This window comes from Jaculus jaculus, chromosome 8 (assembly GCF_020740685.1).
Source record: "Jaculus jaculus isolate mJacJac1 chromosome 8, mJacJac1.mat.Y.cur, whole genome shotgun sequence".
Taxonomy (NCBI): domain Eukaryota; kingdom Metazoa; phylum Chordata; class Mammalia; order Rodentia; family Dipodidae; genus Jaculus; species Jaculus jaculus.
Window position 1 is genome coordinate 116,887,258 of NC_059109.1, and position 21,226 is coordinate 116,908,483.

The 21,226-nt window shown below is 43.3% G+C and overlaps 1 protein-coding gene across 4 annotated transcripts in view; it reads right to left on the bottom strand.

Moving 5' to 3' along the window:
* Positions 1-17,834, bottom strand: part of Samhd1 (SAM and HD domain containing deoxynucleoside triphosphate triphosphohydrolase 1) — a 62,371-nt gene extending 44,537 nt beyond the window's left edge. For 2 of the 4 annotated variants that reach the window (XM_045156508.1, XM_045156509.1), the window contains exons 1-2: positions 17,603-17,834; positions 4,299-4,365 (exon numbers count right to left, since the gene is read on the bottom strand). In XM_045156508.1, coding sequence (XP_045012443.1) covers positions 4,299-4,365; positions 17,603-17,804 — 269 coding nt within the window. In that variant the 5' untranslated portion in view covers positions 17,805-17,834. The remainder of the gene's footprint in view (positions 1-4,298; positions 4,366-17,602) is intronic. The other 2 variants (XM_045156511.1, XM_045156510.1) reach the window with 2 other exon arrangements.
* Between the last annotated feature and the right edge of the window lie 3,392 nt (positions 17,835-21,226).

A 21,226-nucleotide genomic window follows, 5' to 3' on the forward strand; every position in this document is an offset into this window, starting at 1 on the left:
CTTAAATAAATAAATAAATAAATATTAAATATTAAAAAAAAAACAAGGTTGGAGAGATGGTTTAGTGGTTAAGGTGCTTGCCAGCAAAGCCCAAGAACCCAGATTCAATTCCCCAGGACTCACGTAAGCCAGAAGCACAAGATGGAACAGACATCTGGAGTTTATTTGCAGGAGCTAGAGGCCATGGCATGCCCATTCTTTTTTTCTTCCTTCTTTCCTTCCTTCCTTCCTTCCTTCCTTCCTTCCTTCCTTCCTATCTATCTACCTATCTATCTATCTATCTATCTATCTATCTATCTATCTATCTATCTATCTATCTATCTGCCTCTTCCTGGTCTCTCTCTCTCAAATAAATCAATAAACTATTTTTAAAATAAATATTAAAAAATTAAAAACATATAAAATATATTAAAACAACCACCCAAATCCTGGGATTATTTTTCATTTTCCCCTCTATCACATTAAATAGAAATTTTAAACAGTTATGAGCAAGCCAGATATGTAGACCACAAAAGGGATTTGTTTAAAAAATTATTTTATTTATTTATTTGAGAGAGAGAAGAGGAAGAAAAAGTGGGGGGGGGGGCATACCAGACTTACAGCTGCTGCAAACAAACTCCAGACTTTGTGCACCTGGCTTACTTGGGTCTTGGGGAATTGAACCTGGGTGTTTTGGCTTTGCAGGCAAGTGCCTTAGCCACTAAACCATCTGTATAGCCCCACCAAAGGGATTATATTTCTTTTTTCTTTTGGGGGGAGGGGTTTGAGATAGGGTCTTGCTCTAGCCCAGGGTGACCTGGAATTCACTATGTACTCACAGGTGGCCTTGAACTCATGGCGCTCCTCCTACCTCTGCCTCCCAGAATGCTGGGATTAAAGGTGTGTGCCATCACACTGGGCTCTATTTCTTAGAAATAGAATCTGGATTCTATTTCTTTAACATTTCTAAAATTCAAGGTATCTTACAACACAATAGGTACATTTATTTAGTCTTTTGAATTTTTATTTATTTACTTTCAAACGGAGAGAGACAGAGAGAAGAGAAACAGGCAGAAAGAGAATGGGTATGCCAGGGCCTCCAGCTGCTGCAAACTCAAGACACATATTCTACTTTGTGTACTGGGGAATCAAACCTAGGTCATTAGGCTTTGCAGACAAGTAAGTGCCTTAAGTACGGAACCATCTTTCCAGCCCAAACATTTATTTCTTTTTACTTAGAGATAGCATCTCATTTTGTAGCCAGTCTGACTTGGAACTCAGTATGTAGCCCAGGCTAGCCCTGAATTCATGGCAGGCAGTCCTCCTGCCTCCATTCCCAAAATCCTGGGATTACGGACATGAGTCACCACACCCAGCTTGACCTATCTGTTAAATGTAACAATGTTCCTTTTCTAGAAAAATTTTCACAAATCAGTAGTTCAACCATAAATATGAGGTAATACAAGAAGCACTTGTGTAACTTAGATTCCTCATGAAATGGAGAATCCATGTGCTAGAGAGATGACTTAGTGGTTATGGTGCTTGCCTGCGAAGCCTAAGGACCCATGTTTAACTCTTTAGATTCCATGTAAGCCAGACACACAAGGTGATGCAAGTGCACAAGTTGCACTTGCAAACAAGGTGGCACACACATCTGGAGTTTGATTACAGTGGTTGGAGGCCCTGGCATGCTAATTCTGTCTTTCTCTCTCTTACTCTCACTCTCTGGCATAGGAAAAAGAAAAAAAAAGGCCAGTCTGCTGGGCTTGCTTCAATCAATCAATCAATCAATAAATAAATAAATAAATAAATGGAGGGCTGGAGAGATGGCTTAGTGGTTAAGGCACTTGCCTGCAAAGCCTAAGGACCTGAGTTCAATTCCCCAATACCCACATAAAGCCAAGCTGCACAAAGTACTGTGTAGGTCTGCAGTTTGTTTGCAGTGGCTGAAGGCCCTGGCACACCCATTCTCTCTGTCTTCCTTTCTCGCTCTCAAAGAAATAAATAAAAAAATTTTTAAAAAGAAAGATTGAGCTGGGCATGGTGGTGCACACCTTTAATCTCAGCACTCGGGAGGCAGAGGTAAGAAGATCACCGTGAGTTCGAGGCCACGCTGAGACTACATAGTTAATTCTAAGTTAGCCTGGACAGAGTGAGACCCTACCTCAAAAAAAAAAAAAAAAAAATAGATAGATTGGGGCTGGAGAGATGGCTTAGTGGTTAAGTGCTTGCCTGTGAAGCCTAAGGACCCCGGTTCAAGGCTTGATTCTCCAGGACCCATGTAAGCCAAATGCATAAGGTGGTACGCATATATCTGGAGTTCATTTGCAGAGGCTGGAGGCCCTGCCGTGCCCATTCTGTCTCTCTCTTTGCCTCTCTGTCTGTTGCTCTCAAATAAATAAATAAAAATAAAAAGAAAGAAAAAGAAAAAGAAAGATTGGAACAGATTCCATTAGGATACAAGTAATCAGAATGGCTTTGAGAGGACTGGGGTGGCTGCAAGGCGCTTATAAAAGCGCCAAGGAGAGAGAGCCCTGTGAAGATTGTGAGCCAAATGATACCTCCTGAAAGTCAGATACAGGTCCTATGGGAATCTTCTTTCACAATTTCTTTTTACTGTTTTATTTGTATTTATTTATTTATTTAAGAGAGAGAGAGACAGAGAAAGAGAGAGAGAATGGAGTGTTGGGGCCACAGCAAACTCCAGACACATGTGCCACCTTGTGCATCTGGCTTGCGTGGGTCCTGGAGAACTGAACCTGGGTCCTTTGGTTTTACAGGCAAGTGCCTTAACAACTAAGCCAAGCCATCTCTCCAGCCCCTCTCCTATTTTGTTTTTTTAAAGAGTAAAAAGTGTGCTGGGCATAGTGGCACATGCCTTTAATCCTAATAAAGACAGCAGAGAACACAGACTCTTCATGGAAGGGGGGACTCCAGAGCTGGACAATCCAAGGCCCCAGTGGGCTTTTATCAAATGAAAGAAGCCTGCCCATCTAGCATCCATAGATAATCCATTTCTATTATCAAATTCTAAGCAACAGTGCATGAAGTAATTCAGTATAATCCTTTGTTTTGATTCTTTGGTTACTGTTGCCACAAACATTTCACTAAGTGACATTCCTGAAGAAGAAGAAAAAAAAAAAAAACAGATTTTATCAAGGTTGCCAACTCCCTAAGAACAAAAGCTCTATTTTAAGGATATTCAACTAGATACCCACTATCTTTAAAGTAGCCCTAACTTAGACTATAGGACCTCCAGCAACACATATAGACATTTTCATTTGTGTGTGTACAAATCTGTAAAGAGCCAATCATGTGTTTTAACATATCACATACAAGATAATACATTCCAGACAAATACAAAAAGTATGAGCAAGTCCTTAAAATGCTTTCATTTACTATTAATATATGCTTTTTAAATAATTTTTTTGGGGGGGACTACATTATCACAAAATCATACAAAATTTATATATATATATATATTATATATATATATATATATATATACACATATACATGATATATCAGAAAACATTTTAAGCTCACAAGATTATAAATGTCATATATATTCCCATATTCTGAAAAATATTCTCATAAGTAACACCACAGAAAATATACTTAGTTACTACTGAAGATGATTTTTGAAATGTAAAAGTTAGGCTTGGTAATATATTTTAGGTGACAGAAGCACATAGTTACACAGCTCAGATGGGTCAACTGCAGAGTGCAGGTGAACACTTGGCCTACTGTATAATTACGGAGTTTTGTGTGTGTGGTTTTAAAAATTGTTAAGGCAAGAAGTGTCAGATGTTTTAGAGTTAAGTAATTTCAAAGACTTGGATATTTTTAAAAATCAAAGCTTAAATGGGGTTTAGCAAAATGAATTTTGCCATAGGGATAGTAAAAAGTCAAACATTTTCAGAACCAAATATAAATGTAAAACAAAAAAAAAAAAAGATAATACATTCCAGTCTTAAGACAGCTTTAAAAAGACACAGAAACATATTCAAGATAAGGGTGTAGATTTAGTATGGGTTTTTTTCTTTCTTTCTATTGGTTCCTATACATTTTCTGGTGTGTATAATTCAACTGTTTTGAATTTGGGAGTGAAAAGTTGGTCACTACAAACTTCAGGTTTGTCAGCCAAATTCTTTGAAATAGGAACCATTTGTAAAATGAAATGAACAAAGCATATAAAAGCAACAAAGCATGAGGAAACAAATAGTAACATGTTCTCAAACATGTCACAGATCTTGAGCTCTGTCCCTCGAAGGTGAATCAAGTGTGTCTGGTGACAGAGTGAATTTTGTCATTCTTACCTTACTCCAAGATTTTCAAGAAGAGACTCATCAAGAAAGGGCAGTAATGAACCAGTGATTTTATTTTCTACAGAAGAGGAAAAAACAAACTCAGTATTTACAACATGTGTTTTTCAATTTCTTTCCATTTGAACCCACCATATTTGTTCAGATCACTATCTACTGAGAAACCACTAGAAGCCATGCAACATACAGGCCGCCCTTTGTATGCCTGGATTACACACCTATAGCATCAGTGGAAAATATTCAGAAAAAAAAAACTACATCTATAACTGTACAGGTAGACTTCTTTTTCTTGTCATTATCCCCTAAAAATATCATTGTAACCATCCTGACAGGAATGAAGGCATTCTACAGAGACACAGGTGCCTCTCCCTTAGGCTATGAGACTACTGAGAAAAAGACATGAGTCTCATGCTGAAAGAAGGAAAAGGCTGAGGCCCAGATACTAGCCAGAGAAAAAAATGGGTCTCCAGGAAAGATATTTCACACAGTTCTGACAACTTCTCAGACCACCTTCCAGGAGAGAAGGGATCTCGGTGAGACAAGGAGTGATGGGCAGGGCCCCACCTTGACAACACTGCTGAGTTCCACATTACCTCCAACCTCTGTTTAAACCTAAACATCATGTTGGGACCAGGAAGATAGGCTTAGGGGTGCCACTGGGCCCCTTTGCTTCCCTTACCAACATGGCCATATTGAATAAATCTCCTTTTTCTGCTTTTGCCTTCTATATGTTTAATGTGCCATTGAGCTTTGTGGTCTAGCGTAGTTTGTTAGGGATGCCAGGGCCCTAACAAGTCTGGTAGCATAACAACTATGGACATAGCATTCACAATGTATAGCTATCATAAGTAACATAATAATGATTTAACATATATAGATGTGGGGGCTGGGAAGATGGATCAGCAACTAAAGGTGCTTGCTAGCAAAGCTTGGTGCCCAGGGTTCAATTCCTAAGCAACCCACATTAAGACAGATGTAAAAAAAAAAATGGCACAAGTATCTGATATTCATTTGCAGTGGCAAGAGGCCCTGGCAAACCCAGGCACAAATAAAATTAACAGAAAACCCTTTAATCCCAGCACTTGGGAGGCAGAGGTGGGAAGAATCACTGTGAGTTTGAGGCCAGCCTAGGACTGCAGAGTTCCAGGTCAGCCTAGGCTAGGGTGAGAACCTACCTCAAAAACAACAAAATTAATTTTAAAAAAAAGTAAAGTATATAGATGTGGATGTGCATGGGTTATATGCAAAGAAAAGGGAGAGGGGAGAACAAAAACAAATTTTGCTTGAAAAAGGCCATAATGGCTGGGCGTTGTGGTGCATGCCTTTAATCCCAGTATTCAGGAGGCAGAGGTAGTTCAAGGCCACCCTGAGACTATATAGTGAATTCCAGGTCAGCCTCAGCTAGAGCGAGACCCAACCTTGAAAAACCAAAAGAAAGAAAGAAAGAAAGAAAAAGGGCCATAATGAATCCTAATTCTTTGTATACTAATAAAAGCAAATAAATAATAAGCTATCTGCAGACACTACACCAATTTATATGAGGGATTTTGGTTATCTGTTTGGGCCCTGAAACCAATGCTGCTCAGATGCTAAGAAACTGTACCATAACTTCAAAAAAATTATTTTTATTTACTTACTTATGAGAGAGAGAGCAAGCAGTCAAGCCAGGGCCTCTAGCCACTGCAAACGAACTCCAGATGCATCTGCCACATTGTGCATCTGGTTCACTTGAGTACTGGGAATCAAATCTGGGTCCTTAGGCTTTTGGAGGTAGGGTCTCACTCTAGCTCAAGCTGATCTGAAATTCACTATGAAGTCTCAGGGTGGCTTTAGTTTCCTTTTTTTTTTTTTTTTTAAAAGACAAGACGTGGGGTGAGGGTTAGGGAAGGAAACTAGTCTATTAAGGCCATTGCAGAGGAGTATCTAAAGTTATGATATATCTCTAAAATTCCTTGGAAAGAACACACAACTTTTTCTTTTGAAACATATGTATATATATGGATCTCATCTCCCTGGCTGACTACCAACTCAGTATGTAGCTAAGGATGACCTTGAACTTCTGATTTCCAGCCTCTTCACTGCCTAAGTACAGAGATGACAGGTGTGAACCACTATGCCTCCTGGTTTATGAGGTACTGATGATTAAACCCAGGGCTGTGTGCATGTTAGGTAAGCACTCTACCAATGAATATACATCCCTAGGCCATGGCCCCCTCCCCCCAACACATACACTTTTTGTTTTTGCTTGTTTGGCTTTTCAAGGTAGGGTCTTGTTCTACCCCAGGCTGACCTGGGATTTACCCTGTACTCTCAGGGTGACCACAAACTCAAGGTTATCCTCCTATCTCTGCCTTCCGAGTGCTGGGATTAACAGTGCTGGGATTGGGGCAGGAGAGATGGTTTAGCAGTTAAGCACTTGCCTATGAAGCCTAAGGACCCTAGTTCGAGGTTTGATTCCCCAGGACCCACGTAAGCCAAATGCATAAGGTAGCACATGTTATTTGGAAGTTTGTTTGCAATGGCTGGAGGGCAAAGTGAGCCCATTCTCTCTCTCTTTCTCCCTCTGTCACTCTCAAATAAATAAATAATTAAACAAAATTTTTTTTTAAAAAGAGTACTACCATATCCAGCTTATAAAAGTTTTTTTTTTTTTTTTTGCGGGGGGGGGTGCATTTGTTTTTTAAAGTAGAAACTCACTCTAGCCCAGGCTAACCTGGAATTAACTCTGTAGCCACAGGTTGGCCTGAACTCACAGTGATTTTCCTACCTCATTAAAGGTGTGTGGCATCACACCGAGCCAAGTACACATATTTTTTTTTCTTGCCTTTTCATATACTTAATTCTAGTTCTTCCAGATCTCAGATTCTAGAACTTTAGACTATTCGAACACAAACAAAAACTTTTCTGAAGGTGGTAAGAGGAAGTGAGAAAGGGGTTTTCTAAAGAGAAAACATGTTGACATGAAAATGATAGATATAAAGCCGGGTGTGGTGGCACACGCCTTTAATCCCAGCACTCGGGAGGCAGAGGTAGGAGAGTTGCTGTGAGTTTGAGGCCACCATGAGGCTCCATAGTGAATTCCAGGTCAGCCTGGGCTAGGGTGAGACCCTACCTCGAAAATAAAAAACAAAAACAAAAAAATATTTTATATATATATATATACACACACACACACACATGAACACACACACACACACACATACACATACATACAGAGAGAGAGAAAGAGATTGTTTTTGGAGGTAGGGTCTCATTCTAGCCCAGGCTGTCCTGGAATTCACTATGTAGTCTCAGGCTGGCCTCGAACTCATGGTGTCCTTCTACCTCTGTCTCTGAAATGCTGGGATTAAAGACATGACCCACCATACCCAGCCTCTTTTGTATTTTTCTGTCATGAAAAATAGTATTTCAATGTAAAAAGTCCAAACAATATTTTTAAAAAAGGTATAAAATACCAATTTATTTTCTCCTGATATCCACTGTGCAAATACATTTATCTATATAATGATATAATTTCACATAAAGGAGACTAGCATGTAACCGATTTTTCCACCCAATGTTCTAAACATCTTTCTTGTTAATTATAAACTCTTTATCATTTTATTGTGTATTTTTTATTTCACAATATAAATGTTTCATTAATACATGTAACTGCTATTTTTAAAAAAGGCCTTACTCTCTTCTAAAATGAGTACAATTGGATATATGTGACAGAGCTGTTGAAAAGACTTTAAAAATAAAACATGTATGCATGGGGACATGATGCTTAGCGTATACAAAGACCTGAGTCTGGTCCTCAATACCTCAGGCACTGACACAAAAAATTAACCCTCCCCATAAAATCATGTAAAGTACTTTACACAAAACAGTACTTTACACAGAGTATATATACTCAAGTCAATGTTAGCCATCATATTGATGGATATTTGGGTTACCTTTATCTACTTTATTTATTATTTTTGCTATTTACAATCAATGGTTAGAAGAATCTTCTTGGATTTATTTCTTTGGACACTGGTCCAACTATACCAATAGATTCCTAGAGGTCAAAAAGCAATGCCATGGATGGAGAGATGGCTTAACGGTTACAGTTCTTGCCCGCAAAGCCTAAGGACTCAAGTTCGACTCCCCAGTACCCACATAAGCCAGATGCACATGGTGATGCATGCATCTGGAGTTCATCTGCAGTGGTTAGAAGCCCTAGTGCACCTATTGTTTTCTCCCCTTGAATAAATAAATCAATTTAATTTTAAAAAGAGGAAAGAAAGCATTACCAAAGTCAATGGTTGAGCTAACAGATACTTCTATAAACCTTGATGGAGTCTCCACTTCACCTGCCATAAATCTTTTGACATCATTTCCGATCTAAATTAGACACCAGCCTTTTAAAAGTTCCCATTTGAGGACTGGCAAAATGGCTGAGCAGTTAAGGCACTTGCCTGCAAGCCTAACCACCTGGGCTTGATTCCGCAGCACAAAGTGATTCATGCATCTTGAGTTCATTTACGGTGGCTAGAAGACCTGGCATGTTTTCTCTCTCTCTTCTTGGAAATAAATAAATAAAATATTAAAACAAAATTCCTATTTGAATAGAACAGCTTTACTTATGTTTCCTGGTTGGTTGTCAACAGTCTATTCTTCTGTTTTACTCATTTTGAAAAATATTTTATTTCTAGCTGGGTGTGGAGGTGCACGCCTTTAATCCTAGCACTGGGGAGGCAGAGGTAGGAGGATCACTGAGAGCTTGAGGCTAGCCTGAGACTATATAGGAAATTTCAGATCAGCCTGGGCTAGAGTGAGACCCTACCTCCAAAAAATTTTAATTAATTAATTTATTTATTTTGCTTTGTTTTTGTGTTTTTGTTTTTTCGAGGTAGGGTCACACTCTAGCTCAGGCTGACCTGGAATTCACTATGTAGTCTCAGGGTGGCCTCGAATTCATGGCTATCCTCTTACCTTTGTGTGGTGGTTTGAATAGATGGCCCCCAATATAGGCAATGTTTTATTAGTCTGTAGTTTGCATCTGCAGCCACCTAGCTAGAGGCAGTGTCACTGGGTGGATCTTAAGGTGTGGAGGTAGGTTTGAGATTTCAATGGAAATATATGCGAAGTGTGCCTAGCTGCAGTTCCTGAAGTGTGCTGTGCTGTGTGGCTTTTGACTTTTGGCTATGCCTGCCTACCTGCCTCTCTCTTTCTTTTCTCTCTCAATCTCTCTCTCTCCTTGGACCTGTGAAGGTAGGTCAGCTTCTTCTGCCATTCTAAAACTTTCCCTGGATCTGTAAACTTCAGTAAATCTCTTCCTCCATAACTGTGCCTGGACTGGAAGTTGATCTCAGCAAACCTGAAGCTGTCTACTACAGAAGTTGGTACTGAGGAGTGGGGTGAGATGAACCTGACCATGTGGATGTTGGTCTTTTGGAACCTTTGTTTTGGAGGAATGGGCATGGACTTGGCACTTGCAACTGAAGATGCCTTCCGGAGTGGTAAGCCAAGTTTTATGGACTATTTTGATAAGAATTTGAGAATGCTAAGTGCAGACAGTATTGAACTTCAGGGCTTGGCTTATGAGCTTTCTTTTTTTTTTGTTTTTCGAGGTAGGGTCTCACTCTGGTCCAGGCTGACCTGGAATTAACTCTGTCATCTCAGGGTGGCCTTGAACTCATGGCGATCCTCCTACCTCTGCCTCCCGAGTGCTGGGATTAAAGGTGTGCGCCACCACGCCCAGCTGTTATGAGCTTTCTAAGGGGAAAGAAAGACTACAGAGGACTTTGTTGGAACTGGGCTACTGGCATAAGGGCTGGCTGTGTTCTGCGGCCCAGGCCCAGAGAGTTTGATCAAGGTTAAATTTGTTATGGACTGATTGATGTGCTTGGCTAAAGATATGTGACTGAGAGATTTAAGACTTTAAGTTGTTAAAACTCAAAGTTTAAAATTTACTGGCACAGGGACTGGCTTTAGGTTACTAAAGCTGCTATTGTCAAATGTATTAGCAATCTAAGGAAGATGGCCCAACTGCTTTATATTAAAACAATGGAAAGGATGCCTGAGGAAAGACTATCATAGAAATGCAAACTCTTTCAGAAAGAGTTGACTGGAGAAGGAATCTGCTTCTCAAGGTTACAATTTACTTGGTCCCTGAATTAAGATTATGGCTGTGTCCTGCACAGCTGGTATTTGTTTCAGAAGCATGAAAAATGTATGGAATGGTTGTGAATTATACACGGTGGAACCGCTGCTGAGATGTGACATGATGCAGGGCCTGATGCCCTGATAGGCTGAAAGAGCCTTTGGAAGATGGACCGTGGTTTCTATGAAGACCTAAAGATGTTTTGGATATACCAGGACTATACAAGGGCTACCATAGAGTGCACTGTTGGCCTGCGATGGAAGTTTCCCTGGCTACTTTGCCAAGCTGGAGGGGCAAAATTGGAAAATCTGGAGACTGCCAGTCTCTGGTTAATATTGAACTTGAACTGCAAAAGTTTGATATTTGTTTGGTGGTGGCTGAGTTTGCTTTGTTCTAGTCTCCCCTTGCTATGCCTTATACCAGCTGAAAATGTTTACTCTGTGCCTTTATGTTAGAGGTATTTAACTTGTTTGATTTTACAGGACTTACTATCTTAACTTAGTCAAGACTGTGGGACCTTTGCAATTGAACTGAGTACAATTTACAACATGTGATGGTTATCAATCTACTGGGGGGTAGGGGCAGAATGTGGTGGTTTGAATAGATGGCCCCCAATATACTCAGTGTTTGATTAGCTGGTAGTTTGCATCTGTAGCCACCTGTCTGGAGATGGTGTCACTGTGCAGATCTTAAGGTGTGGTGGTGGGTTTAAGATTTCAATCTAAAGACATGTAAAGTGTGCCTAGCTGGAGTTCCTCAAGTGTGCAGTGCTGTGTGGCTTTTGGCCTTCAGCAGGCCAGCTTCTGCCATTATGGAACGTCCCCTGGATCTGTAAGCTTCAATAAACCCCTTTCTCCATAACTATGCCTGGTCTGGAAGTTCATCTCAGCAAACCTGAAGCTGTCTGTTACACAAGTGCTAGGATTAAAGGCATGCGCCACCACACCTGGCCAATATTTTATTTAATTTGAAAGAAAGGGAGGGAGGGAGGGAGGGAGGGAGGGAGGGAGGGAGAAAGAAAGGGTGTTCCAAGGTTTCCAGCCACTGCAAATGAACTCCAGACACATGCAACACCTTGTGCATCTGGCTTTATATGGGTACTGGGTAATGGAACCTGGGTCCTTTGGCTTTGCTAGCAAGTGTCTTAACCACAGAGCCATCATTCCAGCTCTTTTTTTTTTTTTTAACTGGTTACTTTTTCCTTGCTCTTGGTTCATCTTCTAACTTTGATTATGCTTGACACAAGTGTTTTGTTTTTCATTTGGTTTGATGATATAAGACCCACGCTGGTCTCCAACTCATGAAAGTAGCACCGGTTGGCCCTGACTTTTGTTTGATTCTCCTGCTTCAGACTCCCAAGTGATAGGATTACAAGTACAGGTTCCCCAGTAGTTTTTATTTTATTTATTTATTTATTTATTTATTTATTTGACAGAAAAAGGGCGGGGAGAGAATGAATGGGCATTACAGGACCTCCAGCAACTGCAAATGAACTCCAGACATGTGTGCCTCCTTGTGCATCTGGCTAACGTGAGTCTGGGGGAATCAAACCTGGGTCTTCTGGCTTTACAAATGCCTCAACTGTTAAGACATCCCTCCAGCCCTCCCCAGTAGTTTTTAACAAGGGTACTTGTCAAAGAATATCTGGAATGAGTTCTACAGTTCAAATACTTAACTCAAAAATCAAAAAAATCAGGCCAGATGTGGTGGCATATACCTTTAATCCCAGTACTCTGGGAGGCAGAGGTATAGGAGGATCACTGTGAGCTGGAAGTCAGCCTGAGACTCCATAGTGAATTCCAGGTCAGCCTGGGCTAGTGAGACCCTACCTTGAAAAAAAATCAAGCTGGGCATGGTGGTACACACCTTTAACCCCAGCACTCCACAGGCAGAGGTAGAATTACAATTTGAGGCCAGCCTGAGACTGCAGAGTGAATTCCAGGCCAGATTAGACTGGAGCAAGACCCTACCTTGGGAAAAAAAAAAAAATCAGCCCCCTATTTTTTTTCTAGTGTTGTGACTTCTAGAAAGTTACTTATTTTTAGACATCACAAACATTATCTGTACAGATACAGATTAATCGGGCCATATCCCTAGCCAGGAGGTTTGTTGTTGTTGTTTTTAATTTTTTTTTTTCTTCAAGATAGGGGCTTGCTGTAGCCCAGCCTGACCTGAAACTCACTCTATAGTGATCTCATAGTAATCCTCCTACTTCTGCATCCCAAGTATTAGGATTAAAGGCATGCACCATCATGCCTGGCCCAAGAGAGTTTTAATCAGAAATAATGACAAACGGGGTATGGAATTAACTCAGTTGGTACAGCTTACCTAGCAAACATGAGGACCTGAGTGCCTATGTTAAAAAAAAAAAAAAGAGGAGGGGGAAGGTGGCTGGAGAGATGGCTTGGCAGTTAAGGCCCTTGCCTGCCAAGCCTAAGGACCCGATTTCAAATCCCTAGTACCCATGTAAGCCAGATACACAGAGCATCACATGTGTGTGGAGTTCAGCTGCAGTGGCTGGAGGCCTGTGCCACACCCATACTTTCTCTCTGTCTCTCTGTGTGTCTTTTCTTCTCTCTCTTGCAAATAAATAAATAAAATATATATTTAAAAAAGACTTCAGGGCTGGAGGGATAGCTTAGCAGTTAAGGTGTTTGCTTGCAAAGCCGAAGGACCCAGGTTCAATCCCCCTGGACCCACATTAGCTGAATGCACACTTCAAAAAAAAAAGCCAGGCATGGATACTCCCTTGTAATATCAGTACTGGAGAAGCAGAGAAAAGTAGATCCCTGGGGCTTGCTAGACCACACCTAAGGAATGATACCCAGGTTGTCCTCTGGCCTCCACATGCACCCACATACCTATACCCCACACACAAATATGCACAAAAAAGACAATTTCAGAAATCTGTAAGTGTCTCAGAATCAAACTGACTGGGAGGATGGGTGGGGAGTAGTCTGGCATAGTGGTGCATACCTTTAATCCTAGCACTACAGAGGCTGAGGTAGGATATCTGTGAGTTTGAGGCCAGCCTGGGGTTTTACAGTGAGTTCCTGGTTAGTCTGGGATAGACTGAGGCCCTGCCTCAAAAAAAAAAAAAAAAAATCCAAGCTGAAAAATGCTTTCATTTTTAGGACAAACGAAAAGCAAGCACAGAAGTTTAAGAAAAACCTTTGGGGCTGGACAGATGGCTTAGCAGTTACGGCGTTTGCCTGTAAAGCCAAAGGATCCCAGTTCAATTCTCCAGGACCCACGTAAACCAGATGCACAAGGGGGAACATGCATCTGGAGTTCCTTTGCAGTGGCTGGAGGCTCTGGCACGCCTATTCTCTCTCTCTCTCTTTTTCTACCTCTTTCTCCCTCTCAAATAAATAAATAAATAAATAAATAAAATATATTTAAAAAATGAAGTGAGCCAGGTGTGGTGGCACACCCCTTTAATCCCAGCACTCAGGAGGCAGAGGTAACAGGATCTCTGTGAGTTTGAGGTCACCCTGAGACTACATAGTGAATTCCAGGTCTGCCTCCTGCGCTAGAGTGAGACTCTACCTCAAAAAAACAAAAAATAAATAAATAAATAAATAAGAAGAAGAAGAAGAAAAACCTTTGGAGGGGAAGCTGGACATGCAAAACAATGATCAGTGGTCACTGACAGGACAAATTCCAAGAGTAGCTGACCAAGATGGCATATTCTACCTTTTCAGTGCTAACTTAGAACAAAAATCCAGGAGCCTTTAACAAACAACAAAAATGTGTTTGTTCAAGACAAAACAGTTAAGGTATGAACAGGTGAGAGCACTTGGCTAGTTTTTATCAATTGAATGCAAGGAGTATCTTCTGTTAACACTAGACTGTGGACTGAAAAGAATCTGGAGGCTGAAGAATGAAGACTGAAATCTACAGAACACCAGGGAAACAGCCAATCACATAGCCAACAGCATTTTTTGTTTTTTTGTTTTTCGAGGTAGGGTCTCACTCTGGCCCAGGCTGACCTGGAATTAACTATTTAGTCTCAGTGCTGGAGATGGCAAGCATGCCATTTCAGGATCATGAAGAATCGAGTGCTGAAGAGCTGCTTGACACAGTTCCAGCCCAGCTGTCTCTTCCTTGAAGTCCGATGTGGCCCCTCTGTAGAAAAATCTTTGGCTCTCTACGCTACAGAAATATGTGGTTTTCTGTATAATGTTTGTCTTTCTCTGTCTTTCACTTGGTGTCCCAATCTCTAAGTTTACTTTTCCAGTAAAAATTGGTGTTGGTGAGGTGTTGGTCAGTGTATCTGAAAGAGGCTCTGGCATAGAATTGGAAAAACAAGAAAATGGGTCAGAGATAATTGTTTTCCTTAAAGGCCTTAAAGAAAGTCAGGCATGGAGTACAGTACACTTAGGAGGAAACAATGAACCTCCTGGAACAATGTAAAAATTGTTATATGACTAATTTTTCTAATGGTGGCAACTGCAATTGACTCTTTACCAGGAATCCTTACAGAAAAACAACCGAAGTCAGAAATAGTTCATTGGGGGGGGGGGGGACCAAAGTCTAAGTATTGGAGGGACATGAACAGGAAAATTCAAAATAAATAATTAAAGGATAAATGGATCTACTGGATCAGTGATTAATGATGGGAAGCCCCATTTGTGGTTGTTTTGCCTCTCACCTTTAATAGAGTAATTGAAAGTAGAAGTCCAGGAAATCACAAGTGCTTGACCGCACATACATGGGGAAAATGTGCAAACAGTTAATCATTACAGGTGCCTGATGACTTTACTTGAGGTGAATAATTATGGAATTGACTGATGATAAGGAATAACAAAAAGTTTCTATGAATTCTGTAAAATTGTACCTTTCTTGAAGTTTGTTCTTGCATGAAGTGATCAGAAAATAAAAGACTGAGGCTAAGAGCTGTGGCAGCAGAGAAGCAGAGAAATATAGAAGCATGGAAGCATAGAAACAGGGAAAAACAGAAAACAGAAAAAAAGACAAAAAAAACAGAAAAAGAACAAACAAGAAAAAAATAGAAAAATAGAAAGAGAAAAATAAAAAAATACAAACAGAAAAGGAGGCAGAGAGAAAAAGATAAGAAAACTCAGCTGCCTTCAGCATTAGCCTGTCAGCTTGCACCAGAACTTGACTTCGAGTCGTTATTTCACCGCTCCCTTTCACACCTCTCTTCGGGGACCCTCCTTCAAGCCAGGGCTGGACCCCAGCATCTCAGGGTGGCCTTGAACTCACAGCAATCCTCCTACCCCTGCCTCCTAAGTGCTGGGATTAAAGGCATGTGCCACCATGCCCGGCATGCCAACAGCATTTTGAAAATAGACAATATAAAACATATTCATCCAGGACTGGCAATATGGCTTTGTAGTTAAGGCATTTGCCTACAAAGCCAAAGGATCCGGTTCGATTCTCCAGGACCCACGTAAGCCAGATGTACAAGGAGGTACGAGCATCTGGAGTTCGTTTGCAGGGGCTGGAGGCCCTAGTGCGCCCATTCTCTCTCTCAAATAAATATATGAAATATATATTTTTTAAAAAGTCTTCGGCTGGAGAGATGGCTTAGCAGTTAAGCACTTGCCTGTGAAGCCTAAGGACCCCAGTTCGAGGCCAGATTCCCCAGGACCCATGTTAGCCAGGTGCACAAGGGGACACAGGTGTCTGGAGTTCGTTTGCAGTGGCTGGAGGCCCTGGCGCACCCATTCTCTCTCCCTCTATCTGCCTCTTTCTCTCTTTGTCACTCTCAAATAAATAAAAATAACAAAAAACAATTTTTTAAAAAATCTTCATCCCATGTGTTGCTATGCATGGGAGTACATCCCTAGGGTGGGGGAAGGTGGGAAAGGTTAAAAGAGAAGCATAAGTTCCTACATTTAAGCTCTCTTTAGTTCATATGTCATATTACTTCCTCCCACTCCAGCCTTCAACCTAGGTCCAGTGGCCCCACCCTACAAGAACTAAAGTTCACTAACTTTGCATATTCACAACCCCCAGAACCACTTTCCTGAACTGGACACTTCAATCAAGCAAGGGTTAAGGCTCGCAGCCACCACTCAAGGTTGAGCAGATTTCAAGTGTATGGTGGATGTTTGAGCATGAACCGGTAAAGTCACTTCATCCTCTCAACCCACACACCGCCCCTCGGGTGGGTAAGATGTGGAATGCTCGGTTTCAGTGTTCAACTGAACAAGCCCCTTGTTCAGATTTAGGAAGAGAAACTACTTAGAAAGAGGAAGCCAGGCGTGATGGCGCCCGCCTTTAATCCCAGCACTTGGGAGGCAGAGGTACGAGTTCGAGGCCAGCCTGAGACTACACTTTTACACACTGAATTCCAGGTCGGCCTGCGCTAGAGTGAGACCCTACCTCGCGAAAACAACAACAACAAATTTTTAATTAAAAAAAAAACAGAAGAAGACATCATGATCATCACCCACCACGCTTTGCAAACACAGTCCACACACACACATACTGAGTGTGGATGGTGGCCAGTGAGAATTCAGGAGATTAACAAGGCAAGTTCCCTTTCCTTATAGGAAACCCCCAAATTCCGGGGGAAGGGGGGAACGGAATGGGGACGGAAACTTCAAAGCGCCAGGGTTAGCTCTCATGTGGCAAGTGTTCAGGGAGTTGCGGTTAGCACGGAGGGGGTCCGCGGAGTCTGAATGACAGCAAAGCCATAGACCAGAAAGTTCTGGGGAAAGGTCAAAAAAGAGGGGGGGCCCTCAGGGCTCGCCTGTCCGGTGCAGGAGATTTGACAAATTCCCTCGCAGAGGCTGGGACACCTAAGTCATCTTGCCCCTCGCAGGTCCCCGGTCCCTCCCAGAGCCTGCTACCTTCCTAGGAATCTCCAACCCTAGGGGCTCCCATTTCTCCTTCCTCCAGCCTCGGGCTTGGCACAATGCATGTCTCCCGCCCCAGGTCCACCCCGGACTTCAGGTCCCGGTCCCGGGGCTCCTTCTCCCGCGGGCTCTCCGCTAAGGATCGCCTTCCCCCGGCGCCCCCTACCCCCATCGCACGCCCGGGGTCCACCCGCCGCCGGGTGCCTCCCGCGCCGGCCCTCCCCTCCGGGAGGCCCCGGTCCCTCCCCCGTCTCCCTCCCTCTCTCGGGCGCGATGAGCATCCCCCCCCACACACACACACACTCCGCCCCGAAAGTCCCCGTCCCCCTCCGTCCCGCTACCTCGGAAGCTCCCCAGCAGTCCCGCGTCTCCGAAGCCACCGCGCCGCAAGAAGTAGCACACCTGCTCAGGGCCCCAGGTCCGGTGGTCCGAGTGGAGATCCGGAGAGCTGGGTGTCCCCGCAGGAGACGTGCTGGGTGGGGTTCTGGGGCTGCCATCGCAGCGGGGCCGCTTGCAGGGCTGCTCCGAATCGCCTCTCTCCATAGCTAAGAGGCCACACACACACACACCGAGCCGCCGCCGCCGCCGCCGCGCGCGCGCACAAGTCAGTCAAGCACCGCGGCGCTCCCGCTCCCGCGCAGGCGCACTGACAGCCCGCCCCCGCCCCCGCCCCCGCCCCCGCCCACCCCGGGTTCCTTTAACAGCGCCCTGGAGAAGCCGCCTTCCGCGCACGCGCACTAAGCGTGGGCCCGGGGAATTCGTCCGGTCGGCCCTCCGCGCAGGGGCATGCGCTGTGCCCAGGTCCTCCCTCCCCTCCCGCCCCCGCTTCCGCGAAAAGGCAGAGTTTGAAGCAGAAATCCCCGGGCTGAGATGCCAGGATAGGCGTGGAGCAATCAACTCCCACCACGCTTCCTGTTGGGAGATGGGGAGGTCTTCTGGTGGACTGCAGTTACCGTTCTTTAAGCAAGGACCAAGTCTCAGATATAGCAAATTAGAAGAAATCTAAAAAGCCATGAATGAAGCTGCCAGCACCTTCCTTCACAATGAGGAGAAAAAACGAGCAAGAGACTGCCGGAGCGGAAAAACCCTGAAATGACTGAGCCTTGCTACCGGGTTGTCTTTTTGCATTCATAAGTTCACAGCATGGCTGAGCAATAGAGGGCCCTGGGAATACCCATTTTTAGGTTTCCACACAAGAACAGAGGTCACACATCTTTCCAAATGGACACATCCCTGGAAAGAAGAATGTTCCATCCACTTCTCTCCCCATCCCAACCCCCTTCCCAGAGAAAAGAAAGTGGCCAATCTGACCGTACCATTTACCCTGTATCTGGTAGTAACCTGTCAGAAAAGCAACTGTGGGCTGGAGGGATGCCTTAGCAGTGGCTTTTGGCCGTGAAGCCAAAGGACCCAGGTTCGATTCCCCAGAACTCATGTAAACCAGTTGCGCATACTTCTGGAGTTTGTTTTCAGTGGCTTGCAGCCCATTCTCTCTCAAGAATTCTTTTTTTGAGGCAAGCCCAACAGATTGACTTTTTTTTTCCCCTGGGCCTGTTCTTAAGGTGACGCATTTGTTAGAAAGCTGGTCCATCCAGCTTGCAATTATGAATGTTGGTCAGCAGACTGCTTGCAGAACCTTATCTTTTGCAAAAGGCCAGTTTACGGTCAGGCGGTTAAGCCATTAAGGTCTGGCTGTTAAGCCATTAAGGCAAAGTTAGATAAACACTCGGTTACATCTCCTCTAGGTTCCCTAACAATACCTCAGCCCTAAATCAAGCCAGCTTAACTCCCCGCTTTCTTCCCCTATATAACCACTGTGTAAAAAATAAAAATCTGAAGACCTTGATCAGAACATAGACTTGGTCTCCTTTGTGTCTCTTGTCTCTCATCCAGGTTAATTTCCCCTCTGGTCCTTGTTTGACTACCCGCTGGCCGGGGCAAGGGCAAGCCAGGGCCTCCAGCCACTGAAAACAAACTCCAGACGTGTGAGCCCCCTTGTGCACATGTGTGACCTTGTGCTTGGGTCACCATTGTGGGACTGGCTTACTTGGGATCTGGAAAGTCCAACATGGGTCCGCAGGCTACGCAGGCAAGTGCCTTAACAGCTAAGCCAACTCTCCAGCCCCAAATTTTTTAATATTTTTATTATTATTTATTTGCCAGACAGAGAGAGAGGGGGGCAAATAGAGAAAGATAGAATGGGCATGCCAGCACCTCCAGCCACTGCAAACAAACTAGATGCCTGTGCCACATTGTGCATCTGGCTTATGTGGATACTGCAAAGTCAAACCTGGGTCCTTAGGCTCTACAGGCAAGCACCTTAACCGTTAACCCATCTCTCCAGCGCCCCTCCCACACACACACACATTTTTTTTTTAATCTGGCATTTCATGTTTGCTTTAGTCACTTTGGGTCAAGGCCCAAACTTCCTCATAAATCCTAGTCCATGCATTACTAATTAAAAAATAAAACAGCCAGGCATAGTGGTGCATGCCTTTGATCCTTGCACTCCAGGGGCAGAGGTAGGTGGATCCCATGAGTTCAAGGCCACCTTGAGTGAGACTACATAGTGAATTCCAGGTCAGCCTGGGCCAGAGTGAAACCCTGCCTCAAAAACCCAGAAAAAAAAAAATCTGTTCCTACTAAAGCCAACACACCTTCCACCCAAGCAAGCCATACATCTGTAAGAAAAGCAAAAGAGAACATGGGACTTGATCTCTACAGACAGACTGTTTATTGAGAGTAAGAGCAAGGGGCAGCAGCCCTGCCGCAGGATGAAGGCTGAAGCACTGAACAAGACTGGGATTCAAACTTATAAGGAGGATCCTAAGAAAGACTGAACCAGGTGCAGGAACTTGTAGCTGTTTGTGTCCTTATTCAGAATAGTCTTCTTCAGCCAAGAATGTATAAGAGGGGACACCCAGATGGGCCTGGTGCTTCAAGGCCATCTAGGCAAGGGGAGTACATCAATCAGGGAAGATGTCAAACTTAATGAGGCTGAATACCTCTGTTGCTTTTTTATCGCCTGCAAACTTTAGGGACAGTTGTTAACTCTTTGGTTCCCTTTAGTTTTGAGGGAAGGCTATTAACATTTCAATATACATCTAGGAGCCAAAGGATGAATAAAAGAGATCAGTTTATCATTAAGTGACACTAACTAGAAGGTGATGCCAAGGTGAGCCACACTGCTGAAGGAGCAGGTCTAGGATAGACAGCACCAGCATGAGGCCCAAGGTTCAATTCCCTGCACCAAAATAAGCAAAATATAAATATACAAACCAAAGTACACTTGACAAACAGTTCTGTCATGTGCCAAATCTTGTTCTAAAGGCTTTGTGAATATCCATTCATTTAATTCTCACAATAACTAAAGAATGTAGGAAAGAGAGGTATAAAGATGATGCGGGGATGGGGGGAGGTGCTGAAGAAATGGCCTAGTGATTAAGGCACTTGCCTGCAAAGTCAAAGGACCCAGGTTCGATTTTCCAGGACCCATGTAAACCAGATGCACAAGGGGGTGGAAGCATCTGGAGTTTGTTTGCAGTGGCTGGAGGCCCTAGCACGCCTATTCTTTCTTGCTCTCTCCCTGCCTGTTTCTGTATGTCTCTCTCAAATAAATAAAAATAAATTTTAAAAAAAAGATGGAGATACTGGAGAGATGGCTTAGCGGTTAAGTGCTTGCCTGTCAAGCCTAAGGACCCTGGTTCGAGGCTCGATTCCCCAGGACCCACGTTAGCCAGATGCACAAGGGGGCACACGCATCTGGAATTCGTCTGCAGTGGCTGGAAGCCCTGGCACGCCCATTCTCTTTCTCTCTCTCTCTCTCTGCCTCTTTCTCTGTCTGTAGCTCTCAAATAAATAAATAAAATTAAACCAATTTAAAAAAAAAAGATGGAGATAGCACTCATTCTATTTCTTTTGAGAAAAGGGAGTCTACTGTTTTTACTATAGCTTCCACTCAGGTC